Raw genomic sequence first — 22,935 nt, 5'->3', positions numbered from 1 at the left:
TCAATAGAAGTTCATTTTTAAAAAATATCTTTCTAAACTATATTAAGGCATTCATTGTGGGTAGGGCTATGAATTGATTCAAGCTTTGGAGGATAAAAATGAAAGTATGAAAAAAAGTTACTAAACTGTTTAAATTTGGTGAATCCTGTCCCAGAATTATACCTCCAAGGAGCCACTGACAATAAGAAAAGATTCATTTATACAAAAATATTCATAGCAGCACTACTTGTTAACAGCAACAAAGAAAGAAACAAATCATGAGTACAATCAGAAGCTAGGAGAAACAAGTGTGGGGTCTATGAATGTAATAGAATAATTCTGTGGCACAAGGAACAAGGAATATGTAGAAGTCAATAAATATGGGAAGCCTTGTATGAAGTGAGTAAAGAAAGCAATCCAAATGCAAAATACATGCAATGACAACAATGTAAATGAAGACAAAACCTAACCACTACAAAACTCAGGTTGAACTATGGATGATGCTGGTACCAAGTTATTAAAGTTAAAGCACACATCCTTCCTTTCTCCTAAACCTAAATTACAAAAGTGGAAATCTGCACAAACTGTCCATTTAAATCATTCTTTTTTGGCCTAGTCCCTATTTCTACTCTTCTGCCTTGGAACCAGTATGTAATAGTGATTCTAAAATGGAAAATAAGGGTTTTAAAAAATTAAAAACTAAAACAGCAAAAAATAAAATAAAATAAAATAAGTCATTCTTTTTTGAGTAGTTCCCATTTAATAGTGCTCAAGGAATGAACTTTGCCTGGGTTGAGGGTGTTGTTTATGGACTTGCTAGGATGTGCCTAGTATGTTAACACCAAAAGTACCAAAATGTATAATATAAACCAATTAAATAAAATGTATCACTTCATTTTACAACCTTAGTAAATAGTTTATAATAGCCATAGCCATCTCTTTTTCTCATGATTCAGGATCACAAAGCAGTCCAGTATCATTGCAAACACAAAAGACTATTGTACAAGTCCATCCATGTAGAATGTTTAGGAGATGGAAGGTGATCTGAGCACAAGACTCAGTTCTGAAGATGAGATCCTGTATGTGTACAAGCTTCTAGGAGGTGGTAATTGGTCTCTTTCTCTTGAAAGTTAATAGTGTTCAGGGCTGCCAAAACTCAGCAAAATGAAGGTAGAGCTAAGTTAGGTTTCAGTTAAGTAGTAAGAACATGTTGAGAGGCTAATGCCAAACCCAATCAGCAACTACCCTATGTGTCTGACAAATAAGCAGCCTGCCAAAATCCCCTTGCCAAAATTATCTAGATTGCCTACCTCAATCAAACTTAAAGCTAACAGAGATCTCAGCAATCATGCAGTTCAAACTTCTGGCTTTATGTTAAAGGCTTGAAAAGGGAAAACAATTTGTCCAATAAGTCACTGGCTCTCCATTTCACCTGAAATATCATGTCATTTATTTCATTTCTGTAATGAAATATCCATATTTAAGATCCTCCATTCTTCAGGAAGTTTAGGAGAAAATGAATGCCTTAAATGAGAATCACAGAGTGGCAACATCCCTTTCGTTTTTTCAAACGTGATTTGTGTTTCTCTGTGAAGTCTACTAAATGGATGTGCATGGAATTGAGATTCACTAAGGAATTAATGGTAATGGACAAAATCCAGACAATGAGGTCTGTTAGTCAGATGAGTAGGGTCCTTTGAGACATTTGGGAATCTCCTTAGCAATAAAGAGTTCAAAGGGACTTTGGAGGTTACCTAGCACAGCCCTGCCTAAGGTACACACTCCTTTAAAAATCAATCTCTAATGAGACTGTGATATCTGTGTGTGTGTGTGTGTGTGTGTGTGTGTGTGTGTGTGTGTGTGACTTACGAGGAGATGTGACTTAGAAGAAAAAGATATCAGAAGGAGATGTGGAAGCCACTGAGGATTCATTTTGGTTTTTACTTTGCCAAATCTAATAATACACACTTCAAAAGTATAAATTATTTGGAGGCTATGACTTTCCTTTCATTTTAAACTCTATTTGTTGATTTGACAACAAATTTATTTGTTAATATTTACTAAACTTAGAATGTAAAACTTAGCAGAAAAAAATAAATGCAACCTTAAAAAAATGAACATACCCTGAGTCACTTCTCCAAAGGAGTGTAGGTACTTTCAAAAGAGTCTCTTAGATGGCTATATGTTTATTCTTATTTTGAAGCAGCTAGATCGTATTTTGGACAAAGAGATAGACTTGGAGTCAGAAAGATCCAAATTCAAATACAATTTCAGATATTTATTGACTGTGTAGCCCTGGGTAAGTTGCCTAACCTCTCACTGTCAGTTTCCTTACCTGTAAAATTGGGATGACAATAACACCTACCTCACGGTTTTTATCTCATATGAGATAATATACATGCAGCACTTTGCAATCTCAAAGGACTATACAGATGTTAGCTATTACAATCTTCATAATGTAGCAGAAAAAGCTTAAGATTTGGAATCCAGAGACCTGCATTGAAATTCCAGTTTCTAATATTTAAGATCCCTTCACACCTCTGGGCATCTGTATCCTCATTATAAAATGGGATCAATACTGATAACTACCTGTATCTTAGCTGTTGTGGGGAAGGCACTTTATAAATCTTATAATACTACAGAAATGTAAGTTATTATTGATGTTATTAGTTTTAACAATGCTTCCATCGATCAAAACATTTTTGAAATTCTACATTAAGAAATACCCTCAAGGCTGTAGTATATTCTTCTTTTTTTAAACCCTTCCCTTCCATCTTACCATCAATCCTATCTAGATATTGGTTTTGAGGCAGAAGAGCAGTAAGGGCTAAGCAAGAGAGGTTAAGTGACTTGCCCAGGGTCCCAAAGTGAGGAAGTATCTGAGGCCAAATTTGAATCCAGAGGCTCCTGTCTCTAGACCTGGCTCTCAATCCACTGAGCTATCTAGCTGTCCCTGGCTGTAGCATATTCTTTTGAGTATCCTCATGGGACAGTTCAAGGGAGGAGAGAGGGAGTGGCACAACATTTAGCCTTCAGATATGGATTTGATTCTTGGAAATAGCCTGAGTTGTTTGGTACCAAATTTTATGAATAAGGAGGTGATCAAACCTGGATAGCACTATTTAAAGTGAGAGAAAATGTAATTATAACATTATAAAAAAGACTCAAGATGTATTTTTTTTGCAGGCTTCATAAATGACCTTTGAAGGCAACTCCAAAAGAGGAGCCAGAAAAATTCTTTCTGCAATGACTACATTACTGAAATAAATGTATAACCTCCCAGGGCACTACTTAGGATGATGAGTCTCATCTGATATCCTAAATTCCATTTGCTTACAAATATTCCCATTAGTCAAAATGCAGATCAAAGAGGACTAGCTTTAACTTTAGTTTATTTGTGTTTTTATTTTGGGCTTTTGGTTTTATATAAGCTTTCCCTTACAACAATGACCAATATGGAAGTATGTTTTGCATGATAATATATGTATAACCTGAATATAATTGCCTTCCATCTCTGATAGGGGAAAGGGAAGGCAGGGAGATAATTTAGATCTTATAAGTTTGGAAAATGTATTCTGAAAATTATCACATGTAATTTGGAAAATAAAATATTTAAATAAAAATACAAATAAAAACATCCCTGTTACTTTATAGATACATTTCATATATACATAGGCACAGCAGCCAATAAATGTATAACCTCCCAAGGTGCTACTTAGAATGATGAATCTTATCTGATATCATAATTCCATTTGCTTAAAAATATTCGCATTAATCAGAATGCAGATGAAAGCCTACTAGTTTTCACTTTAGTTTATTTGTGCTTTTATTTGGGGGGGGCTTTGGTTTTATGTGAATATTCTCTTAAAACAATGATCTATGAGCTATGGCTCACCTCTTTTAGTGCTCCTGGTACCTATCACAGTGTCTGATGTGTTACATTGGGGTGGGGGGGATGTAACAGGTAAAATTATGGTTAGATTGAATATTCGTTTGGTTGCCAGGAATAACCCCATCTTCACAGGAAGGAGGATAATAATTGTATATAGATCTGCCCAGAATCAGGGGTATGTTAGTGACTGGAACTTCCCAACCTTTTTCATCCCAAAGTCTACCTACAAATTTCTATATTTCCTATTCCCTTCATGCCAAAGGAAATTGAAGTTCCATCTGCACTGTTGAAAATCTGTACAAAAATGGTAGACTGACCAATGCAAATGGAATTGGAACTCTTTGAAAAGAATATATTTGACTGATAAACATGAGGAAAAGAGAAGAGTGGAAAGGGTACATGAACTGGGAACTTAAAAACAAATTATTGAGGCTTCTTTCCAATCTTCCCTCCCAACTCCTTCCCCCCATCCCCATTTGAATGCAAGCCACTTGTGCACAGGGACTTTCACTCTTCAGCTCATCTAACTCTACCTGTCCTTCAGACCCAGCTCAAGTCCCACTTCTTCCATGGAGCTCTAGTCTAGCCTTCCCAAAGTTCTCTCTTTCCCGAATTCCTCTATAGCAAATACAGGCTGAATAACCCAGTTTAGGTTTCAATTCCACACTGCCTTGTATTTTTTTTGTATGTTCTTCCATGAGTGTTAGTCTTGCCCCTTAACTAGGCAACAAATTCCTTAAGGACAGGGACCGTGTCTATTGGTATTTCCTTATCTTTCGCTCTAACAAAGTGATGAGCATGTGCTCATAAATACATTTTGGTTCACCAATGGTTGAACCAGGTATCCGTATATTCCCTGGCTAAGTCAGGCGCCCTTGGAAGCTATGTTTTTTATGCTGGAAACAAACTACACTTAGCAAGGAAAGAATGTAGTGCATCCCCTATAAAGAACTAAGCAACCCTTAATTAAACATTGGGAAATTGTAGGAGCAAGAACCTCAAAAGGGCAACAAGCTTCTCTCTCTGATATACACACAAACACACACATGCACAGAATTCCATTCTTTCTCTACTGGTTCAATTCACTTCTGCCTGAACACCAAGACTTGTACTCCAGGGCCATATAAGTGCGTCAATAGCTAACTGGGTCAACTAGACTTCTCAGTCTGGCCCATATCAGCCAGTTAAACAGCTACAACATTGATGATCTATCCATAGCCTTTGCTAAGATAACCAAAACCTATTTTTTCACCTGCAAAATGAGGACATTGATCTTTAAGATCCCTTTTTTGGCCTACCACCCCCTTTCCAGAAAAAATATTACTTAGCGCCCCCTGTCACATACTATCACCACCCCCTTACAGTTATTCATGGCCCCCAAATGCACCTGTGGCCATCACCGCTCCCCTGGATCGCTGCAGCACCCACCAGGGGGCAGTGGCGCCCACTTTGGGAATCATTGATCTATAGGTATTTAACCTCCACTTGAAGATCACTCCTTCCTCATTTAAAGGCATCAAAACCAGTTTTTATTTTATTTATTTATTTGCCAGCTATTCAGAAATGTTTGCTTACCAAAACCTATTCTTGCCAACAAAACTGCTTTGGCATGCTTAATTCTGATTGCAGTTCTATGGAGGAGATCCAAACTTTTTTATAGGATAAAAAAGGCAATAGGATGTAAGAACTTGACACAGGAGCTAACTCTAAAAAGATTCAGGGCCCTGGCGGAAGGGAGGTCATCTGGGGAAAATAATACCAACCCAATTGGGACCTCTAGAACACTTCCTAGGTTCAATTACTGTGTTCATAAAAATGTTTTTCCTAACTTTCTCTCATGCTTTCTCATTCCTTCACCCCAGGCATTTCTGATAATGGACAACCCAGGGCCCAAAAGTCATAGATCTAAAAGTACTTAACAATGAAGACAATATATCCATCTGTGCTAATGGACCTAGCTAGAACCAATTTCTGTTAAGATGTCTATATCTTGGGGGCAGCTGGGTAGCTCAGTGGATTGAGAGCCAAGCCTAGAGACCAAATCTGACCTCAGACACTTCCCAGTTGTGTGACCCTGGGCAAGTCACTTGACACCCATTGCCTAGCCCTTATCACTATTCTGCCTTGAAGCCAATACACAGTACTGACTCCAAGACAGAAGGTAAGGATTTAAAAAAAAAAGATGTCTAGATCTTTTTAAAGGGTGTTTTCTCCACCTTACCTCCTCCTTTAATTTTTCTTTTCACTATATACAAATGATTACAGCTGGGAAATAATATCCTCTTTAAATGCTTTTCATATAGACATACCCTGGTTCCTAGCTAACCAAAGGTAATGAGGTTTTATTCGCATTTTCAGAAATGCATGCTCATTTAGAGTTTTCATGAATTTACAAAAAAAAGTGCTTTTGCCTCTTTCTGAAATAGCAAATCAATCTGCAAATTTTTTAATTCAAAGATATTTTACTTTCCCAATTACGTATAAGAACAATTTTCAACAGAATGTTTTCTGAAATTATAAGACCCATATTCTCTCCCCTCCTCCCTTCCCTTCCCCCTTTCAGAGATGGTAAGCAATTTGATATGGGTTATATATGTACTGTCCTGCAAAACATACTTCCATATTGGCCATTATTGTAATAGAATATAAAATGAAATAATATAAATAATATAAAACCAAAACCCCAAAATAAAACTGTAAATAAATTCACATGAAAGATAGTATGCTCTGATTGGTGGTTTTTTTTTTAAAGAAAAAAGTCTTTAAAGAAGGTTTAACTCAAGGCACAGATTTTAAAAGAAAACTGCACTCAAATGAAAGGAATCATGAAAATGTACCCTAGAATAAAAGAAAGAGTTCCAGATAGAAGTTCTAAAGCATCTACTCACTCTTTCATATTGGAGAAGTTATAAGTTGGAAGAGCCTTTTTTTTCTCATCAGAAGAATGAAGGGAATGGGCTGGATCATCTTTAAGGTCCCTTTCAGTTGTAAAATTCTACTAATTTGGCTAAGTGAAGATTTTTCGCTGAAATGTCTTGGGATTCTATTTCCACTCAAAAGGAAAAAACCTCCCAGGTCTTACCCCCTTTACCTAGAGAGAGAGGCCATCTCCTTCCCCAAAGTTCACTGACTTTTTGAGAAGAAGTTAGTCTACCGCAAAACTGATCCATCACAATTAAGAAAAAGAGCAGGCACAACTGTGGCCAAAATCGGAGATCAGGGAATGATAGAAATGGGAGAATGATAGGAATTAGCAAGTGTATCATAAATGATTGAGGAATGCCTCTGACAGACTGTAAACTGGCTTCTTAGAGGGAGTCCTCTCACACAATAATAACTGCTCGAGTTCACAAAGAGAAGCCCAGCAAGATGCATCTCACTCAGCACATCAAATGGTCCCCAACGCAGTTTAAAGGACTTACAGGTGAGTCAGGTCACGGAGCCCACGGAATGCATTTCTTGAAATGGTTTCGATTTTGTTTCCTTCAATGAATCTGCAAAGAAAACAAGTGCCATTAACTGCATTCTGTCATCTTAACACTTTAAAAATTGTTTTTTTTTTTTCACAGTGGTCCCTGACCAATTTCAGAAGGAAGGCATAACTGAATAAATAGCATCTTTGAGGAATGCCAGTTTATGTGCCAGGAATTCTCAATGTAAGGTAGGAGAGAGAGAGAGAGAGAGAGAGAGAGAGAGAGAATGTGTATGTGTGTGTGTGTGTGTGTGTGTGTGTTTGTGTGTGTATGCACCCACTCCTTTTAGCAATGGAATGAAAACCTTTAGAACTGGGGACAATGTATGTAAGAATATTATGGAAACAATAAATCTCCCTATATACATGCAAGGGGCAGCTGGGTGGCTCAGTGGATTGAGAGCCAGGCCTAGAGACTGGAGGTCCTAGGTTCAAGTCCGGCCTCGGACATTTCCAGCTGTGTGACCTTGGGCAAGTCACTTGACCCCTATTGCCCACCCTTACCACTCCTGGGCCAAGGACGGTCCCTAGCCCGGATGAAAAAGGAGGAGGGTTGGGCGTGGGGCTAGCAACCCCACCCTGTAAAAACTACATCTGCTAAAGAAACTGCAACCTAAAGTAGGGGCAGCTGGGCTAGCTCAGTGGATTGAGAGCCAGGCCTAGAGACGAAAGGTCCTAGGTTCAAGTCCGGACTCAGATACTTCCCAGCTGGGTGACCCTGAGTGACTGTGTGACCCATTGCCTACTGGTTGTGGCCCTATGCTCCTAGAATGGAGTCCCAGGATAAAAAAATATATATATACATGCAAAGTGGTCTCATTAGAGCAAGATTAGAATGTTTCTAAATCCTTTCCCCTCTTCAAATTTCAATATCTCTGACTGTTAAGACAATTCAGCTATTACACACTCATGGCCCTGGTCCAGACCTTCATATAGGCTATTATAATTGCCTGCTGGTTGGTCTTCCAATCTTCAGTCTTTCTTCTCCAGGCCATCCTCTACCACAAGACCTGAGTCATCTTAATGCATTATGGCTCCATTGTTTCTCTACTCAAAACCTTCAGTGGATTGCTGAATAAAGTCTCAGCTCCTGGCTGTCATTCAATGCCCTTTGCCTCTAGCTTTAATAAATCCTCCCACCCACTTTTATGCTACTTCCTTTCACATACTTTTCATTCTCACTAAACTAGATGACTTCTTATCCACTATTCTTATCACATCCCATCCTATCAAGCCTCTTATTTAATTTGTTCACACTGACTCTCCCCATACTTGGAATGAAATCCTAGTTCCTCTCCGTCTCCCATCATCTTTCTCTATTGAAGTTCCTTCCTTCCTTTAAAGACCAAATGAGATACCACCTCCTCCATGAATTCTTCCATAATCTCCCCTTAGGTGAGCATGATCTCTTCCTCCTGCCATTTTTCACAGCACCTTGTCTGGCCATCTCCTTTATACTCATTTTGCTTTCCCTTGCATTCATTATTGTGCCCTTGTTCTCATTTGAAGTAAGCTCCCTGAGAGCAGGGACAGTATTAGATTTATATTTATGTCTCTAGCACCGGAGATTTAGAAGTTGCCCTGCACATGGGAGGTAATAAATGTATTTTGAATAGACTGCTCCTATGGACAATGTACCTTTTTACAACCCCCATTGTAGTATTTATTCCAGGAAAATGGCAGAAAATAGCTTGCTTTCAACAGAGAGGAGAGATCACTTAATATTTGGAATAAATTCATTCATAAAAACTTGTATATAATTCCCAAATCTGGATGTTTTACAATTTTATTTTGCATCTAGCTTCCACTATTAACTAAGATATGTATTCTTCTAGAAAATATCAGGAAGTAGTTGTATCTAGGAAGTAAAAGAGACTGAGGAAGGGAATGAACCCATGGTCCATCCTCTACAGAAAGACCTGAGTCATCTTAATGCATTATGGCTCCATTGTTTCTCTACTCAAAACCTACTGTGGATTGCTGAATGAAGTCTCAACTCCTGGTTTTCATTCACTTAAAAGATATTTATTGAACACCTTCTTATAGCCAATCAATCAATTCAAATACATTCATTAAATACGTACTATATGCTTAGTGCTGTTCTAAAAGCTGAGGCTATAAAGAAAAGACAAAAACTGTTCCTGTTCCTCAAGGCACTTACATATATTTTTAATGGGGGAGGTAACATACATAAATGGGCATACATAGGATAGAGTAGATGGAGAGTAACCTAGAGGAGATGTTAATAGCATCTCGGGGACACCAAAAGGATTCTTGCAGAAGGTGACACTTGGGCTGAGAACTGAAAGAAGCCAACAAAAGGAAAGGCAGAGAGGATACAAGAGAACATTCAGGGCACTGGGGACAGTTTGTCTACTAATAACTCAGAAATCCCTCAAGGCAGATTTACTGGAGTCACAGAGGTGAGAAGCAAGATGGTGGAGGGGATTAAAAAAAAAAAAAAAAAACAAGACTGAATCTACAGGCCAAAGGTCTAGGTTTGCATTCTACTTCAGCCCTTTCCTAGCTGTGTAACCAAGGGTAAGTCACTTATTTCTCTCTCCATTTTGGCTTCCTCTTTTTTTAAAGATTATGATATTTGTCCTACTTAGCTGCTGGGGTGCCAGAAGCATCAAAGTAAAATAATGTTCATAAAGCGCTCCATAAACCATGAAGCACTAGCTGTCACCTACTCCTGTTACAAGAAGCTCATTCCCCAATTTACCAACTGTATAGTAAGAAAAATCAAGAGTGAGTAGGTGTTCACTGAGGAGCACCAGTAACAGCTGTGTACGACTCAAATCACAAAATCTGATTCATCTTCTGAACATAAACAACACACAGACTGAATTTTAATTTGGTCGTACTGTGGCTCTGAATTTGCTCAGTGTTAACAGGACTATAACATGACTACTTGGCTTAATGATGCAATTGCTCAAAGATAAAGTGTCTGGAGTGTTGGCTGTAGTTCTGGCGACCACCTTTAAAGAAGGACATTGACCAGCTGGAGTGCATCCAGAGAAGGGGGACCAGGATGGAAGCCATGCCTGTTTGGAAGAAAGAGAAGTCTTGGGAGAGTGGTAGTGGGAAATGATAGCTGCCGTTGAGTATTTGAGGGACTGGTGGATACAAAATGGACTGGGCTTATTCTACTTGGCAGAATTAAGCCCAACAGCATATTTTAACTCACTCTAAAGGGGAAACTCCTTCACAAATGGAGCTGTCCAAAAGTGAAATAGGCTGCCTCATTAGGAATCCAGCTTCCCTGGAGCTTTTCATCCAGAGCCTGAATGACCACTTGCCAGAGAGTGTAGAAAGGATTTGCTCAGGTACAGGCTGGAACAGATGTTCTCTGAGGTCCCTTTTAACTCTGTGGTCCAAAGGGATACTTTTTCATTGCCTGACCCAGCCACTAGCACGTGTACTTCTGAGCAAATACACCACATAAAAGTTGCTTTTGAGGGCTAAAAATCACTGGGGAAAAAAAATAAAAGAAGAGCCTGTATCTCTATACACTCGTGCAAATAATCATTTGTCTGAGAGAGTGAACTAAGCAGAACTGGGAGAACATTGTTCACAATAACAGCAATATTGGACGATGATTATCTGTGAAACCTGGACTACTCTCAGCACTGCAATGATCTAGAACAATCCTGAAAGACTTATGACAGGAAACACTATCCACCTCCAGAGAAAGAACTGTCAGAGTCGTCTTTCACATCAGTGTATTTGTGGTTTTATTTGGGGATTTTGGTTATGTATGACTTTGCTCTTATAAAAAAGACCAATATGGAAGTGTGTTTTGCATGACAATAAAAAGTGAAAAAAAATAATTTGTCTGATAAATGTTTGACTCCCTGTGTTAAGCTTTTGATCCTATGGTGCAAAGGTGCCATGAGACTTACAAAGATTATTAAAGCTTCCTCAGGGAAAAGTGTAAATTACCATTACTGTTACTATTTTTTGGATGGTAGGGGTTGTGTGTGATTTCATAAATGTGGGCAAATTCGTGATTTGGGAACTCCTTCAACTAACACAGGTTAGTAACTCACCTGTGACTGTACCAGAGGCAGATCTTGAACCCAAGCCTTTGAGAACTCTGAGACCAGACCCCTCTCTCTGACTGTTACACCACATTATCTCTCTGTAAATATGATCATTATTGTTTGTGAAGCTGCTGAGGACCGCAAGAGAATTTGTATTCTAACAGGAGAGCTGCCTTGAAATTTTAGTCCATGGCACTTAACTCACCATATTACTTTGTCTTGATTAAGACTATTGTCTTGGGAGAAGTATTGAATAGAAAAGAACATTACCATGTTACTCCACTATTATGTCACTATTTACAGAGAGGCTTTTAATTATCAGAGAATTATGGTATCAGCTACCATTAATAATAATAATAGAGAAATTTAGAATTATCTGCAGTATGGGCTATCTGGAAGTCTGCAAGGTTCTAGTTTCTTATTCTAATTCTGCCCCTAAGATGCTTCTTCTATGAGAGAAAATTAATAGTTTTGTGTACACACACACATACACTCACACACTCTCACACACTCCCACTCCCACTCCTGGCTTTCCCAAGCTCTGCTAAAGCTTTGAATTCATGTTGTACCACATCCCTGATGCAGAAAATAGAATGAAGGAAAATATTTCTTGCAAAGTCATTTTTTTCCTTCCATGCTGAAAATTAGCACAGAGGGAATTATCTTGTACCCAGCATGTGTTTTGAATTTAAAAATATACCTGTTGATTTCAGATAAGAAAATAGGCTAGGCTTTCAAAATCCCTTTGAATGCTAAGTAGCTAAAACCAACCTGATAACAGGATTAATGTTATTAAAATGTTTAAAAGATTGCAGGATGAAAAGACTTGAGGGGAAAAGACATGAAAGTGGAAAGAAGAAACAGGGATTTGGTGGAAAAGTATAAAATGGACAGGAGGATATAAATCTGAAAGAAGAAAATAAGTAGAATCAGGATAACAGACCAGAAGAGAAACAACTAAAAAAAAAAAAGGATGACAAGGATCAATCAAAACAAGAACTGTTGAGTTTTTCAGAAAGATGGGAATAATGGACGAAGGAAGCAGCAGCCTTGCATATCCTTTGTCTCCGTGGTGTGGCTGATACAGGCAAATCATTAAGTAGTTACTGAGAGTTAAAAATATCCAACCTACTAAGCTACAATTGTGCTTACTACACACTTACCTGCAAATTAAATGCAAGTCCTGGATGACTATCTCCCCTTCTCAGCTCACTTCCTTCCTCCTTTCTTTGTTCTCTCTTTTATTCCCTATTCCTTCAGGGCCCAGCACAGGTGCTATGTCCTTCATGAAATCTTCCCTAATCCCTACCTACCACCCACCAAGCTAAAAATGTTCTGTTTCCTCAAATCTTCTTAGCATATTTACCTTAGAGGAAGGAGTTTTTGACCTGGGATCCACAGACGCCCCCTCTCAAGGGAACTGTGGATCCATTTCATAGAGTCTGTAAACTTGGATGGGAAAAAATTATGCCTTTATTTTCACTAACCTACAATTGAAATTTAGCATTTCCTTTCATTATTAAAAAACCTCATTCTGGAGCAGGGGCCTTTTAGGCTTTGCCAGACAGCCAACAAGAGATCTGTGACATGCAGTCTGGAACATTTTGCCTAAATCTCTCCTTTTCCCTTATCCCATTCTATTTGGTATTGGTTTTAATCCTGACCACACAGTTCCCTTTGGACCATGAGCTGCCTGAGGGTGAGAATTGTGCCATTTTTCATCCTTGTATCAGCACAGAGCATTTTGCACATGACCAAGTCCTTACGTATTTGTTTAAATCAATCGTACTAAAATAAGAACTATATCATAACTGTAGCCCACATGTTATTTCAAGAGAAAAGTCAAGTAAGAATTAAAGCATTGAAATTAGAAGATAATTTTTTTTTTCCTTGATCACATAGTTTGATGGGGATGTGATCGGGGATGTAGACTCTAAACGATCACTCTAGTGCAAATAGTAATAATATGGAAATAGGTCTTGATCAATAATACATGTAAAACCCAGTTAAATTACCCATTGGCTATGGGGGGGAAGGAGGAGAGGAGGGAAAGAATATGAATCATGGAAACATGGGGAAAATAGTCTTAATTAATTAATTAATTGAATTTTTCAAAAAGAAGGTAAATGTTTTCATCTTCCCCACTCCTATACTTCCCAGAAGACAATTCCCCTAATGAAAAGATCCCATCGATCCTCCAGTATATCTTGAATTTCCCAGACACCAATTTGGAAACAAAGTAATGGAACTTACAGGTACTCCAGATGAAAGAGGCCAGCAAAAGCATCATCTCGTATAACTGTGAATGAGTTAGAATTCAGCAAACTGAAACAAACAAAAAAAAAACAAAACAAAGACAGTCCTATTAACCACATAGTAAAGTCATTTCTGCCTACTAGTGGACCCACTGGTTCAATTCTTGTGTCATCTACTCATTGGTAGTCAGAGAGATTATCATCTTTCTGGGAATGGACAATTGACAGGATAATCCGAACACTCAAAGATCAATGTCTGAAAATAACTCCTTGTATTCTTTTATGGACCTTTCTTCTAAGCATTGAATGTTTTCACCCTTTAGTTGCTCATTAAATGTCATTTAATGTTCCTCGCCATAATCCAAAATCACTCTAGACCCATATGCAACTCAACTGTAGGGGAAAGAGCTCTGCATGAAAGGTGAAGACATGGGCACTAGTTCTCAGTACACTGATTACTACCTAGTGACCCTCAGAAAACATCTTTCTAGGTCTCAATTTTCTTATAGACAAATTCAGGATAATATGACTCCTGCCCATTTCACAAATTCATTGTGAAGATCAAAGGGAGTTCATAGGATCAGGGGATTTAGAGATGGGATTTTAATGATCATCTACTCCAACCTGATGGATGTACAAGGGTACAGTAAACAGCAAAATACTTTAAAATGTCTGGCATTTTTCCTATTTGTATTATCAATAAATGTTTTATGAGCATAAGGTGATAGAGTTAAATGGGACCTAGAAATCACTTAGTTCTAAGAAGAAACCTGAGTCACAGAAAAGGTAAATGATTCACCCAAAGTTATACAGATAATATGAGAGTGAAGGGAAGTTTTTCTGCCTTCAAGTCTCATTCTTTCCTCTGTGACCTGTGGATGGGGCAGTAATTATCCCACTCAATATCCAATGGGATAATAACTTTCCCCTTGAAAATTTAGACATTTATATTTTCAATGACCTATTTCCATGATTGTTCAGCTATGCACTATTTCTGTAGCTATATATATATGTGTATATATACACATATATATACATATATTAGTGAACTTAGTTATCAGTATGACTATTTTGGATACAACCTGAGAAATGTGGGAGTTATCTTTAAAGAAAGATTTTTAAAATTCTATACAAATTTGAAGTTGTAATTTTTAAAAATTACATATTTAATTATTCCTATATGTAAAGACTACATCCTTGCCAGGAAGACGTGTGATTTTCTTTTATATTTCAAAATGATAATCAGTATGTTTTCTTCATTTCCTATAATGTTTAAGAAAATTATAGTTTCCCACAAGAGACAAAACAGTGACTGAAGAGAGAGAAGTGTAATAGGAAAAGCATACATTTAGAACCAACACTTCCTGGCCATGTGACTTTTAAAATCCACTTAATCTCTCTGGGACTCAATTTCCCTCATTCTGCAAAATGGGAATGGTGGATAAGGCCTACCCCACCTGCCTCACAGGGATCAAATGAGATATAGAGATAAATAGTAATATCTGATGTTTATACAGGGTTTTACGTACTTGCTCCTTATGGTCCACAAAGCCATCCTTCTCACACTGGAGGAATTCTCCACTCCAGCAGTCTCTCCCTCTGACTCACTGGTTCCTCCATTTTAAGGAGAAAGCTTATTCTAAACATGCCTTCATTCCTCCCCAGAATCAACTCCTGACTCATCTCCTTAGGACTTCCTTTCCCATGTTGTAAACTTCAAGTAAGCTCAGCCCAGCCTGGATCTACTTCTCACATTGGAAGCACTCTCCATCCCTGAGATTCTCTCCCAGAATCTCTATTTTAAAGAGGATGCCCAGGCCAACTAGGTCTTCATTCTTCTCCTGACTGCACTGATGCCTCCCTGGACTTGCTCTTCTATGCTAGCCACCTTCCTGCCAGGTACCATCCTCTTATCCTCCCGCCACTCTTCTCTGCTTCCTTTTCTGTGTTGTCTTCTGCCATTAGCAGGCAAGCTCCTGGAAGCCAGCATCAGTTTCCTTCAGTTTATATTTACATTCCCAACACTTGGCACAGTGCCTAGCACAAGGGCTCAATAAATGACTGTTAACTTGGTTGTTTGACTTATTAAGTTCTTACTACTTGACAAGCAAAATCCATCTAGTACAATGTCTTATTTTACAGATGAGAAAATTGAGGTCCAGAGAGATTCAGTGATTTTCCTCAGGTCATATAGGTAAGAAATGGGATTTGAACTCAGTCCTTCCTCACATGGCTCTCAAACTTCAAAGTCAATCCATTTTCTATGGTATGCTCCCTACCTAATTTCCTTTTATGGACCACCAGGTCCATAAACAGTTAAAGAATAGCTTACATTCATACTCTTAAATGTATATATTTTTGTATATATTGCATGTGATACTTTTATATTTATATTTTGTGTATAATATCTCATCTAAGCCTCAAATGTTCCTATGCAAGAATTATTCCCATCTTACGCAGGGAAGCTGGGCTAATAATAATTAAGTGGCATGATCTGGGTCATATAGTCAGTGGCAGAATCAAGATTCAAATATAGTAAAATATAGTCTTCTGACCCCAAATTCAATTTTATCCATAATGCTGCTTTACAAACATTTAAGCATTTTACAAATGTATAGTCCTTAGGTAAGATATCATGACTAATGTCTACCAAATTAAGAATTTGAGGCAGCTGGGTGGCTCTGTGGATGGAGCACCAGGCTTGGAAACAGGGGGTCTTGAGTTCAAGGCTGGCCTCAGACAATTCCTTGTGATGCCACACTGGGCAAATCACTTAACCCCAATCTCCTTGCTCTTTCAGATTTTGGACCTGATACTCAATATCAATTCTAAGACAGAAGATTGAGCTTTTAAAAAAAAGGGATTTATGATGAAAGAAAATAAAAATCAGAATGCCACATTAAATCAGGTATGATTAGTACCTTTATTCTCCTTCTTAGTCATTTTATTATCAAATAAGATAAAAGTATGTGAAAACATTTCATAAACTATTAGGTGATCTCTAAAGGTAAGACATTTTCATTATAATTATCACCAGTAAGGTGCACTGTTCATTATTTTAACTTTCCTTCCTTCTCAATTTGTAAGATACTGACCATAACAAACATAAGTATTCATGTGCCCATGACTACTTTTTATTTCATTTACTCTTAAAGTTATTCTAATTGTTTTTAAAAAGTTTTCACAGTCACCAAACAACATAAAGCAAGGACTGGAGCACTGTTTTGGGTATGATGTGTAGTCCCTAGATAAGCATTGACCACCAGGTCCATAAACAGTATTGTACTAAAGCAACCCCAGAAAGAGTTATGGGTATATAACAATGTGAGCAACCCCAAGGGGTGGAGGTTGGGGGCAAGAGAGAGCAAGGAAGGAGATTTATAGCTGGGTCTCCAAGAATCTCCAAATAGGGCTGTTCTCCCAAACCACTTATGACTCCATCATTTACAAAAGGGTCTCAGAGATCCCCTTTCAGCCAACCTCCACAAAGAAGTCTAAAAGATAAAGTAAGGGAGTAAGGGAGCAATACTCGTGGGTCACACTACAATCTCCTTTTGGCATTCCCTTCTGAATGTGCACATTACTGCTGTGGACATTTGAGCAGACAGAGAGGCAGAGGAAGGAAACAGTGGAGTAAAGAACTATAACTAACGGGGAAGGGACCCAAAAAAATTCCAAACAAATTTATGGGGCCCCAAGGAAGGAAGGAATGAAAGAGATCATGTAGTGAACGTGCTGTACACAGACTACTTGTCGAGTTAATCCTATTTGATTGATGGAGGAAGAACACCGGAGGAGAGAGGGAGAGGCGAACACTGGGGCAGGGATTGAAGAAGGAACAATAAATGGATTTGGGACATTTCCATACTTACAGCAGTTGCAAGGAAGGCAGGTGAGAAAACATTCGGTCCTTGATTTCAGAAAAGGTTCCATTTACCAGGCTCCTAAAAGGAGGAAGAAAAAAGCCAACAAACCCCAAGAACAAACTCTTGCATTCCCCAAAAACATTCTGGGCAGTGCAAACAGTTTCTTCTGACCACTAACACCTTTGCCTCATTTTCTTCTATTTTACAGTAAAGACATTCATGGCATCCCCTGGAAGACCCTGGGCTACACAGAGCTGCCCTATGTCTCCTCAGATGTGGCAGCAAAATGGAAAAGCAAGCCAGGAGCTGGCGAAGTTGATCAAAATTTAGAAAAACAAGTCAAGGCAACTTTCTGACCTTCCAGGGCTGAGCTGAAAAGATCTAGACAACTAAATACTTCAGTTCTGCTCTTGAATTTCTTTGTGTAGCTCCAAACTTTTAGTGGGGGGAACCTGTGACTTTTTTCAGTGCAGAGAAATACTGGCTTGCAACACTTCCTCCCTTGAAGCCCACTGGCAATCCCTAAGAGAGTCAATGAAGTGGACAGACTCATAGTCACTTGGCACTACTATGTGTCAAAAGCAGGAGTAAAACACAGGTTTTCCAGATGCCAAAGCAGACATACTATTTTGACAAACTGCTTCTCATATACATATATTTTAAACTTTACCTTCTGTTTTAGTATCAATTCTAAGACAAGAGTGGCAAGGGCTAGGCAATGGGCAGTAAGTGACTTGCCCACCGTCACACAGGTAGAAGTGTCTGCTCTCATATATTCTCAAGGACAGGAGATAGAGACTGAACCCATGATACCACTGGGAACAGGATTCTCCTAAGTAAAGACACACATTACTAAGGCAAGTCAGAACCTTTGCAGTCCATAGTTTTAAGAAGTTTCCCAGGATAGTGAGAAGTTAATTGACTTGCCCAGAGTCACACAGTCAGTAGGTATCAGAGGCAAAACTTTAAATGTAGTTCTTCTTGACTCCAAGACCAGCTCTCTAGCCACTACAACATGCTCCCTCTCCATCTGGTCTTAATGTTAGTAAACAGCAAAACTCCAGAGCTGGACCAAGCATTTTCTTAGAAAAAGATCTGAAGAATACTGAAAGCCTTGCTAAACACATGAGGAAGCATCATCCGACCGTGCCATGAAAGCTTGGAGGGGATGAAGACACCTGAACTGGAGTGTGTTGGAGACCTCAGGTGCATTTTGGTCACCAGGTGACCTTGACTTAGTCCCTTACCTACACAGCCTGATCCTTCCTCAACCGCAGCTTCATAGCCTGCCACAATGAAGAATCCAAAGTGACATCCTTAATCGGGGTCACAGTCAACTTTAAAGAAGTTTGTCTGGATTGCCCATCACAATGGGCGCAGCATAGGTCAGAGGAAGAAACTCCTAACATGACCTGCTAATAAACTTGGAAAGCCTTAACTTTCAGCCTCTGCTGGGGACCTCTTCCAAGAGCAAGAGGTTTGCCATACATTGACAGTCTGGCATCCCTGGAAGCCCCTAGCCAAGGCTCACTGGCCCTTTGTCAAGTAAGCTGTCTGAACAGGAAACGATCCTCAGTCCTCAGTGGCTACTTGTCCATAACCCTTAGGCTTTCCTACCTGCAGGGCTTAGATCATTGGATTCAAGTAACTGACTGAAACGCTGCCAAGGAGGGACAGAAAGACCACCAAAGGGAGTCAACTTCAAGAGCTGGGTTGAAGACATGGACAAACCCTTATAAAGGCGGCCAGTCAGCACTCCACCTGGACATTTGGTCACCTAGCCCACGTCCCCCTGCCCCTTCAAGTGTCCCCCACACCTGCGTGAAAGAATGTACTTCAGGGCACACACTGAGAGCTTTCAGCCCCATCTAGCCAAGCTTTTGCACCAGAGGACTGGGGGGGGAAAGCAGCCCCGAATGTGGACACCTGGGAAGACCACAAGCAGATAACTCACCTTTAGGCTTCCACACGGGCGCTCAGAGCTACACACACTCAGGGTAACATAAACACACTACTTAGCAACTTAGCGCCCGGTCGCCAGGGTCTATGGTGCAGCAAGCTCCCACCTGGGGGCCTTCCCGCCCCATCGCCCTTGCTCTCTCTTCCTCCTTCGGCCCAGCCAATCTCCAGCGTACCCCCTACCTCCACGCCCCACTATCCCCCCCCCCCAGAAAGTAAAAGAAGACACAAAGGCAGTGGGGGTGGGGAGAAGAGAAGGGGGGATGAGGAAGGAGGTTTGGGGGGCTGGTCCCGCAGCACCCTCGCGCAGGAGGAAAGTCCTAGAGGAGGGCGTGAGGGTGACGAGGTGGAGGAGGGAGTAAAGAGGAGGTTCCACTCACAAGGAGCTGATGTCACCCGGGACGATCCTGGGCACCCAGGAGGAGCCCACGCAGATGATGGACTCCTTGGTGCAGCTGCAAGTGGCCGGGCAGCGGACCAGCCGCCTCACCTGGGCGCGCTGCAGCAGGCACGCGGCGGCCAGCAGCAGCAGCAGCAACGACCCGCCGCTGCCGCCGCCGCAGCCCCTCAGTAGAGCCATGCCCTGGCCGCTGGCCCCTGCGCCCGCGGCCCCTGTGCCCAGCCGCTGCCGCCGCTGCTGCTCGAGATGCTGCCGACGCTGCAGCCGCGCCCGCTCACGCTGCCTCTGCTGCTGCTGCTGCTCCTGCTGCTGCTGCTGCTACTCGAGGGGTGGAAGCGGCGGGTGTGGGAGCCGGAGCCGCAGCCAAGCAGCATGCTGCCCCCCGGCCCCCACCCCCACCCTCGCTCTCTCTCTCCTCTGTGCTCTGGCGGTAGCCAGGGCTCTGCCTGCAGCTGGGAGGGAGGCAGCTGCCGCTGTCGTTGCTGCTGCTGCTGCTCTTGCCGCCGCCGCCGCTGCCTCTTCTGCTGCTGCCGCTGCTGCTGATCTTGCTTGCTGAACTGACTCCTTCCTGACATCAGCACTTTAGCTGCAGCCCGTTTCTGGCCAATGAATAATGTATTAAGGACTCCTTTCTAAAAGTGGGGGTGGGGTGGAGGTGTTTTACTTTTTTTCTTTTAATCCCCTAAGAGCCATAGTTCGGAGTTACCTTCAACCCCAGTCTACTTCTCTCCAAGTCCTTCCATCTTCATCATCTCATCCCCCTCCCAATCTCCATCCCATTTCTCAGGGAGTTCCAAGAGATGGGAAGAGAAGAGTGGCTGACCTTGGGGAGGGGGAATTGTGTACCTACAGGAGAATGGAAAGAGCTTGGCAGCCTCTTCCCCACCTTCTCGCTGCCACTCAAACCTGGTTCAGGATTTAGAGCTGGACGGAACCTCAGAGGTCTCCTAGTGTATCCCCTTCATTTTACAGATGAAGAAAAGTATGTTCAGAGAGGGTAAGGAGTTTTGCTTAGGCTCACTTTGTGGGTCAGGCTTTCCCCGGACCCCATCTGCCAAAGAAAGTTGGGAGATACCTGTTATGGTTCAGGGGATGATAAAATTTTAGATTTGGAAAGGACTTTAGAAATCCTCATAATATAATAATAGTAGTATAATATTATAAATGTTAAGCTGCTCAAGAAGCATAAGTAATTATCCAGGACCATTCAATTAAGAGATAAGAAAACTGAGGCCCAGAAAGTTGAAATGACTTGTCCAAAGCCACATGGATATTAAGTGGCAGATCTTCTTCCAAGGCTACCCATCTGTGTATCAAAGGAAGTAGGAAGATAATCTGTTACAGTTCAAGATATCATAAGGTTTTTGATTTGGAAAGGACTTTAAAGATAATCTAGATCATAATAACAATAACTAGTATTTTATAGCGCTTTAAGGTTTGCAAAGTGCTTTATAAATTTTTACTCATTTAATCCTCACCAAGAATTCTGGCATTTAAATGCTATTATTATGCCCATTTTATAGAGGAAAAAAGTGAGGCAGACAGAGGTTAAGTGATTTGCCCAGGGTCACACAATTTAGGAAGTATCAGAGGCAGGATTTGAACTCAGATCTTCTTGACTCCCAAGGCCAGCACTCTATCCCCTGGACAACCTACCTGCCTCAACACTAGTTTCCTGACTTAGTAAAAACCTTAAGTTGCTATAGAAATTTAATTAATTATCCAGCCCAACACTCAATTGACAGATAAGGAACCTGATGTGTAGAAAAGTAGTTATTTGTTCAAGGTCACCTAGATAATTTGTATCAGTCCTAAAAATCAAATCCAAGTTTTCTGACTCCAAATCTAGGATTCTCTCCATGTAGATTACTGGTTAAAATATTAAGATTCAAGGGTAGGTAAAGAGGCACTGTGGATGAAGTTCCTACCCTGGATTTGGGAGGACCTGGGTTCAAATGTGACCTCAGATGCATCCTAGCTATGTAATCCTGGGCAAGTTATTTAGCACCATTTGCCTAGTCTTTATCCTTCTTTCTTAGAGTTCTTACTAAAACAGAAAGTAAATATATATATATGTGTGTGTGTGTGTGTGTGTGTGTGTGTGTGTGTGTGTATAAAGACTCCAAAACCAAAAGTATATACTGCATAAACTAAAGCACCATTGGAAGGGTCCTCAATATTCAGGAATTTTGTATACTAGGAGTATAGAGGAAAGGGAGGAGAGATAATTATGGGGCATCCACAAATGAATAAATATTGAGGACTGAGAGGGAGTTCCCAGCTGGAGTCAAAGTACCCATAAAACCTCACTAAGTGAATTGAAACAACCAAAATGGTGAACAATAGAAATAACTGGTCCACAATATCCAGAATACTGGAGATAAAACAATGATAATCACCACTATCATGGTAGTTCAGGACAAATGGATTTATATTTTGACATCATCAGATAGAAGCCTCTTTAAATGCAAAGCTCTAATTGTCATAGGAACAACTATAATTATTTCTAGCATAATCACTTGATCCTGCAGGACAAATATTTACTGATACAGGGCTCTGCATTCTCTAAAGGCTATGAGAAACATAAGGTACTAGGGTGGCACCTGAATACTAAAGTAACTCAATTCAATTCCATTTAATAAACTTTTATTACATGCACCTATACTGTGGTAGATGCTAAGGAGATAATAAAGGAAAGGAAACAGTCCTTACCCTCAAGGAGGTTATATTTTTTTGGTGGGGATTTAACACATACAAAAACAAATGCAAAGTATATACAAGATCATTTTAAGTGGGGAAAAAGCTAATAACTGGGATGATTAGGAAAAGCTTCACATAGAGGTATAAGCACCTTATCTGTGTTGCAAAGGAAAGCTAGGAATTCTACCAGACAGAAGTGCATTTCAGATACAGAAGGTCACTTGTACAGAGGTACCAGGGATGATGAAGGAATGTTATGGGAGGGAAATAGCTGGTAGCCAAGTCTGATTGGACTGGAGGGTTAGTGTAAAGGGAATCACCATTTTTTAAATTGGAAAAGTAAGTGGGAGGGAGCAGCTGGGTAAC

The 22,935-nt window shown here is 40.2% G+C and overlaps 1 protein-coding gene across 1 annotated transcript in view; it reads right to left on the bottom strand.

Annotated features, from left to right (window-relative positions):
* Nucleotides 1-20,049, bottom strand: part of LGI2 (leucine rich repeat LGI family member 2) — a 39,317-nt gene extending 19,268 nt beyond the window's left edge. Inside the window, exons 1-4 of the mRNA XM_044681237.1 lie at nt 19,850-20,049; nt 17,517-17,588; nt 13,643-13,714; nt 7,294-7,365 (exon numbers count right to left, since the gene is read on the bottom strand). Of these exons, the coding sequence (XP_044537172.1) occupies nt 7,294-7,365; nt 13,643-13,714; nt 17,517-17,588; nt 19,850-20,049 (416 nt within the window). The remainder of the gene's footprint in view (nt 1-7,293; nt 7,366-13,642; nt 13,715-17,516; nt 17,589-19,849) is intronic.
* Nucleotides 20,050-22,935: the final 2,886 nt, after the last annotated feature.

The sequence above is a fragment of the Gracilinanus agilis genome, chromosome 6 (genome assembly GCF_016433145.1).
Source record: "Gracilinanus agilis isolate LMUSP501 chromosome 6, AgileGrace, whole genome shotgun sequence".
NCBI lineage: Eukaryota > Metazoa > Chordata > Mammalia > Didelphimorphia > Didelphidae > Gracilinanus > Gracilinanus agilis.
This window is presented reverse-complemented; position numbering and strand designations above follow the sequence as displayed.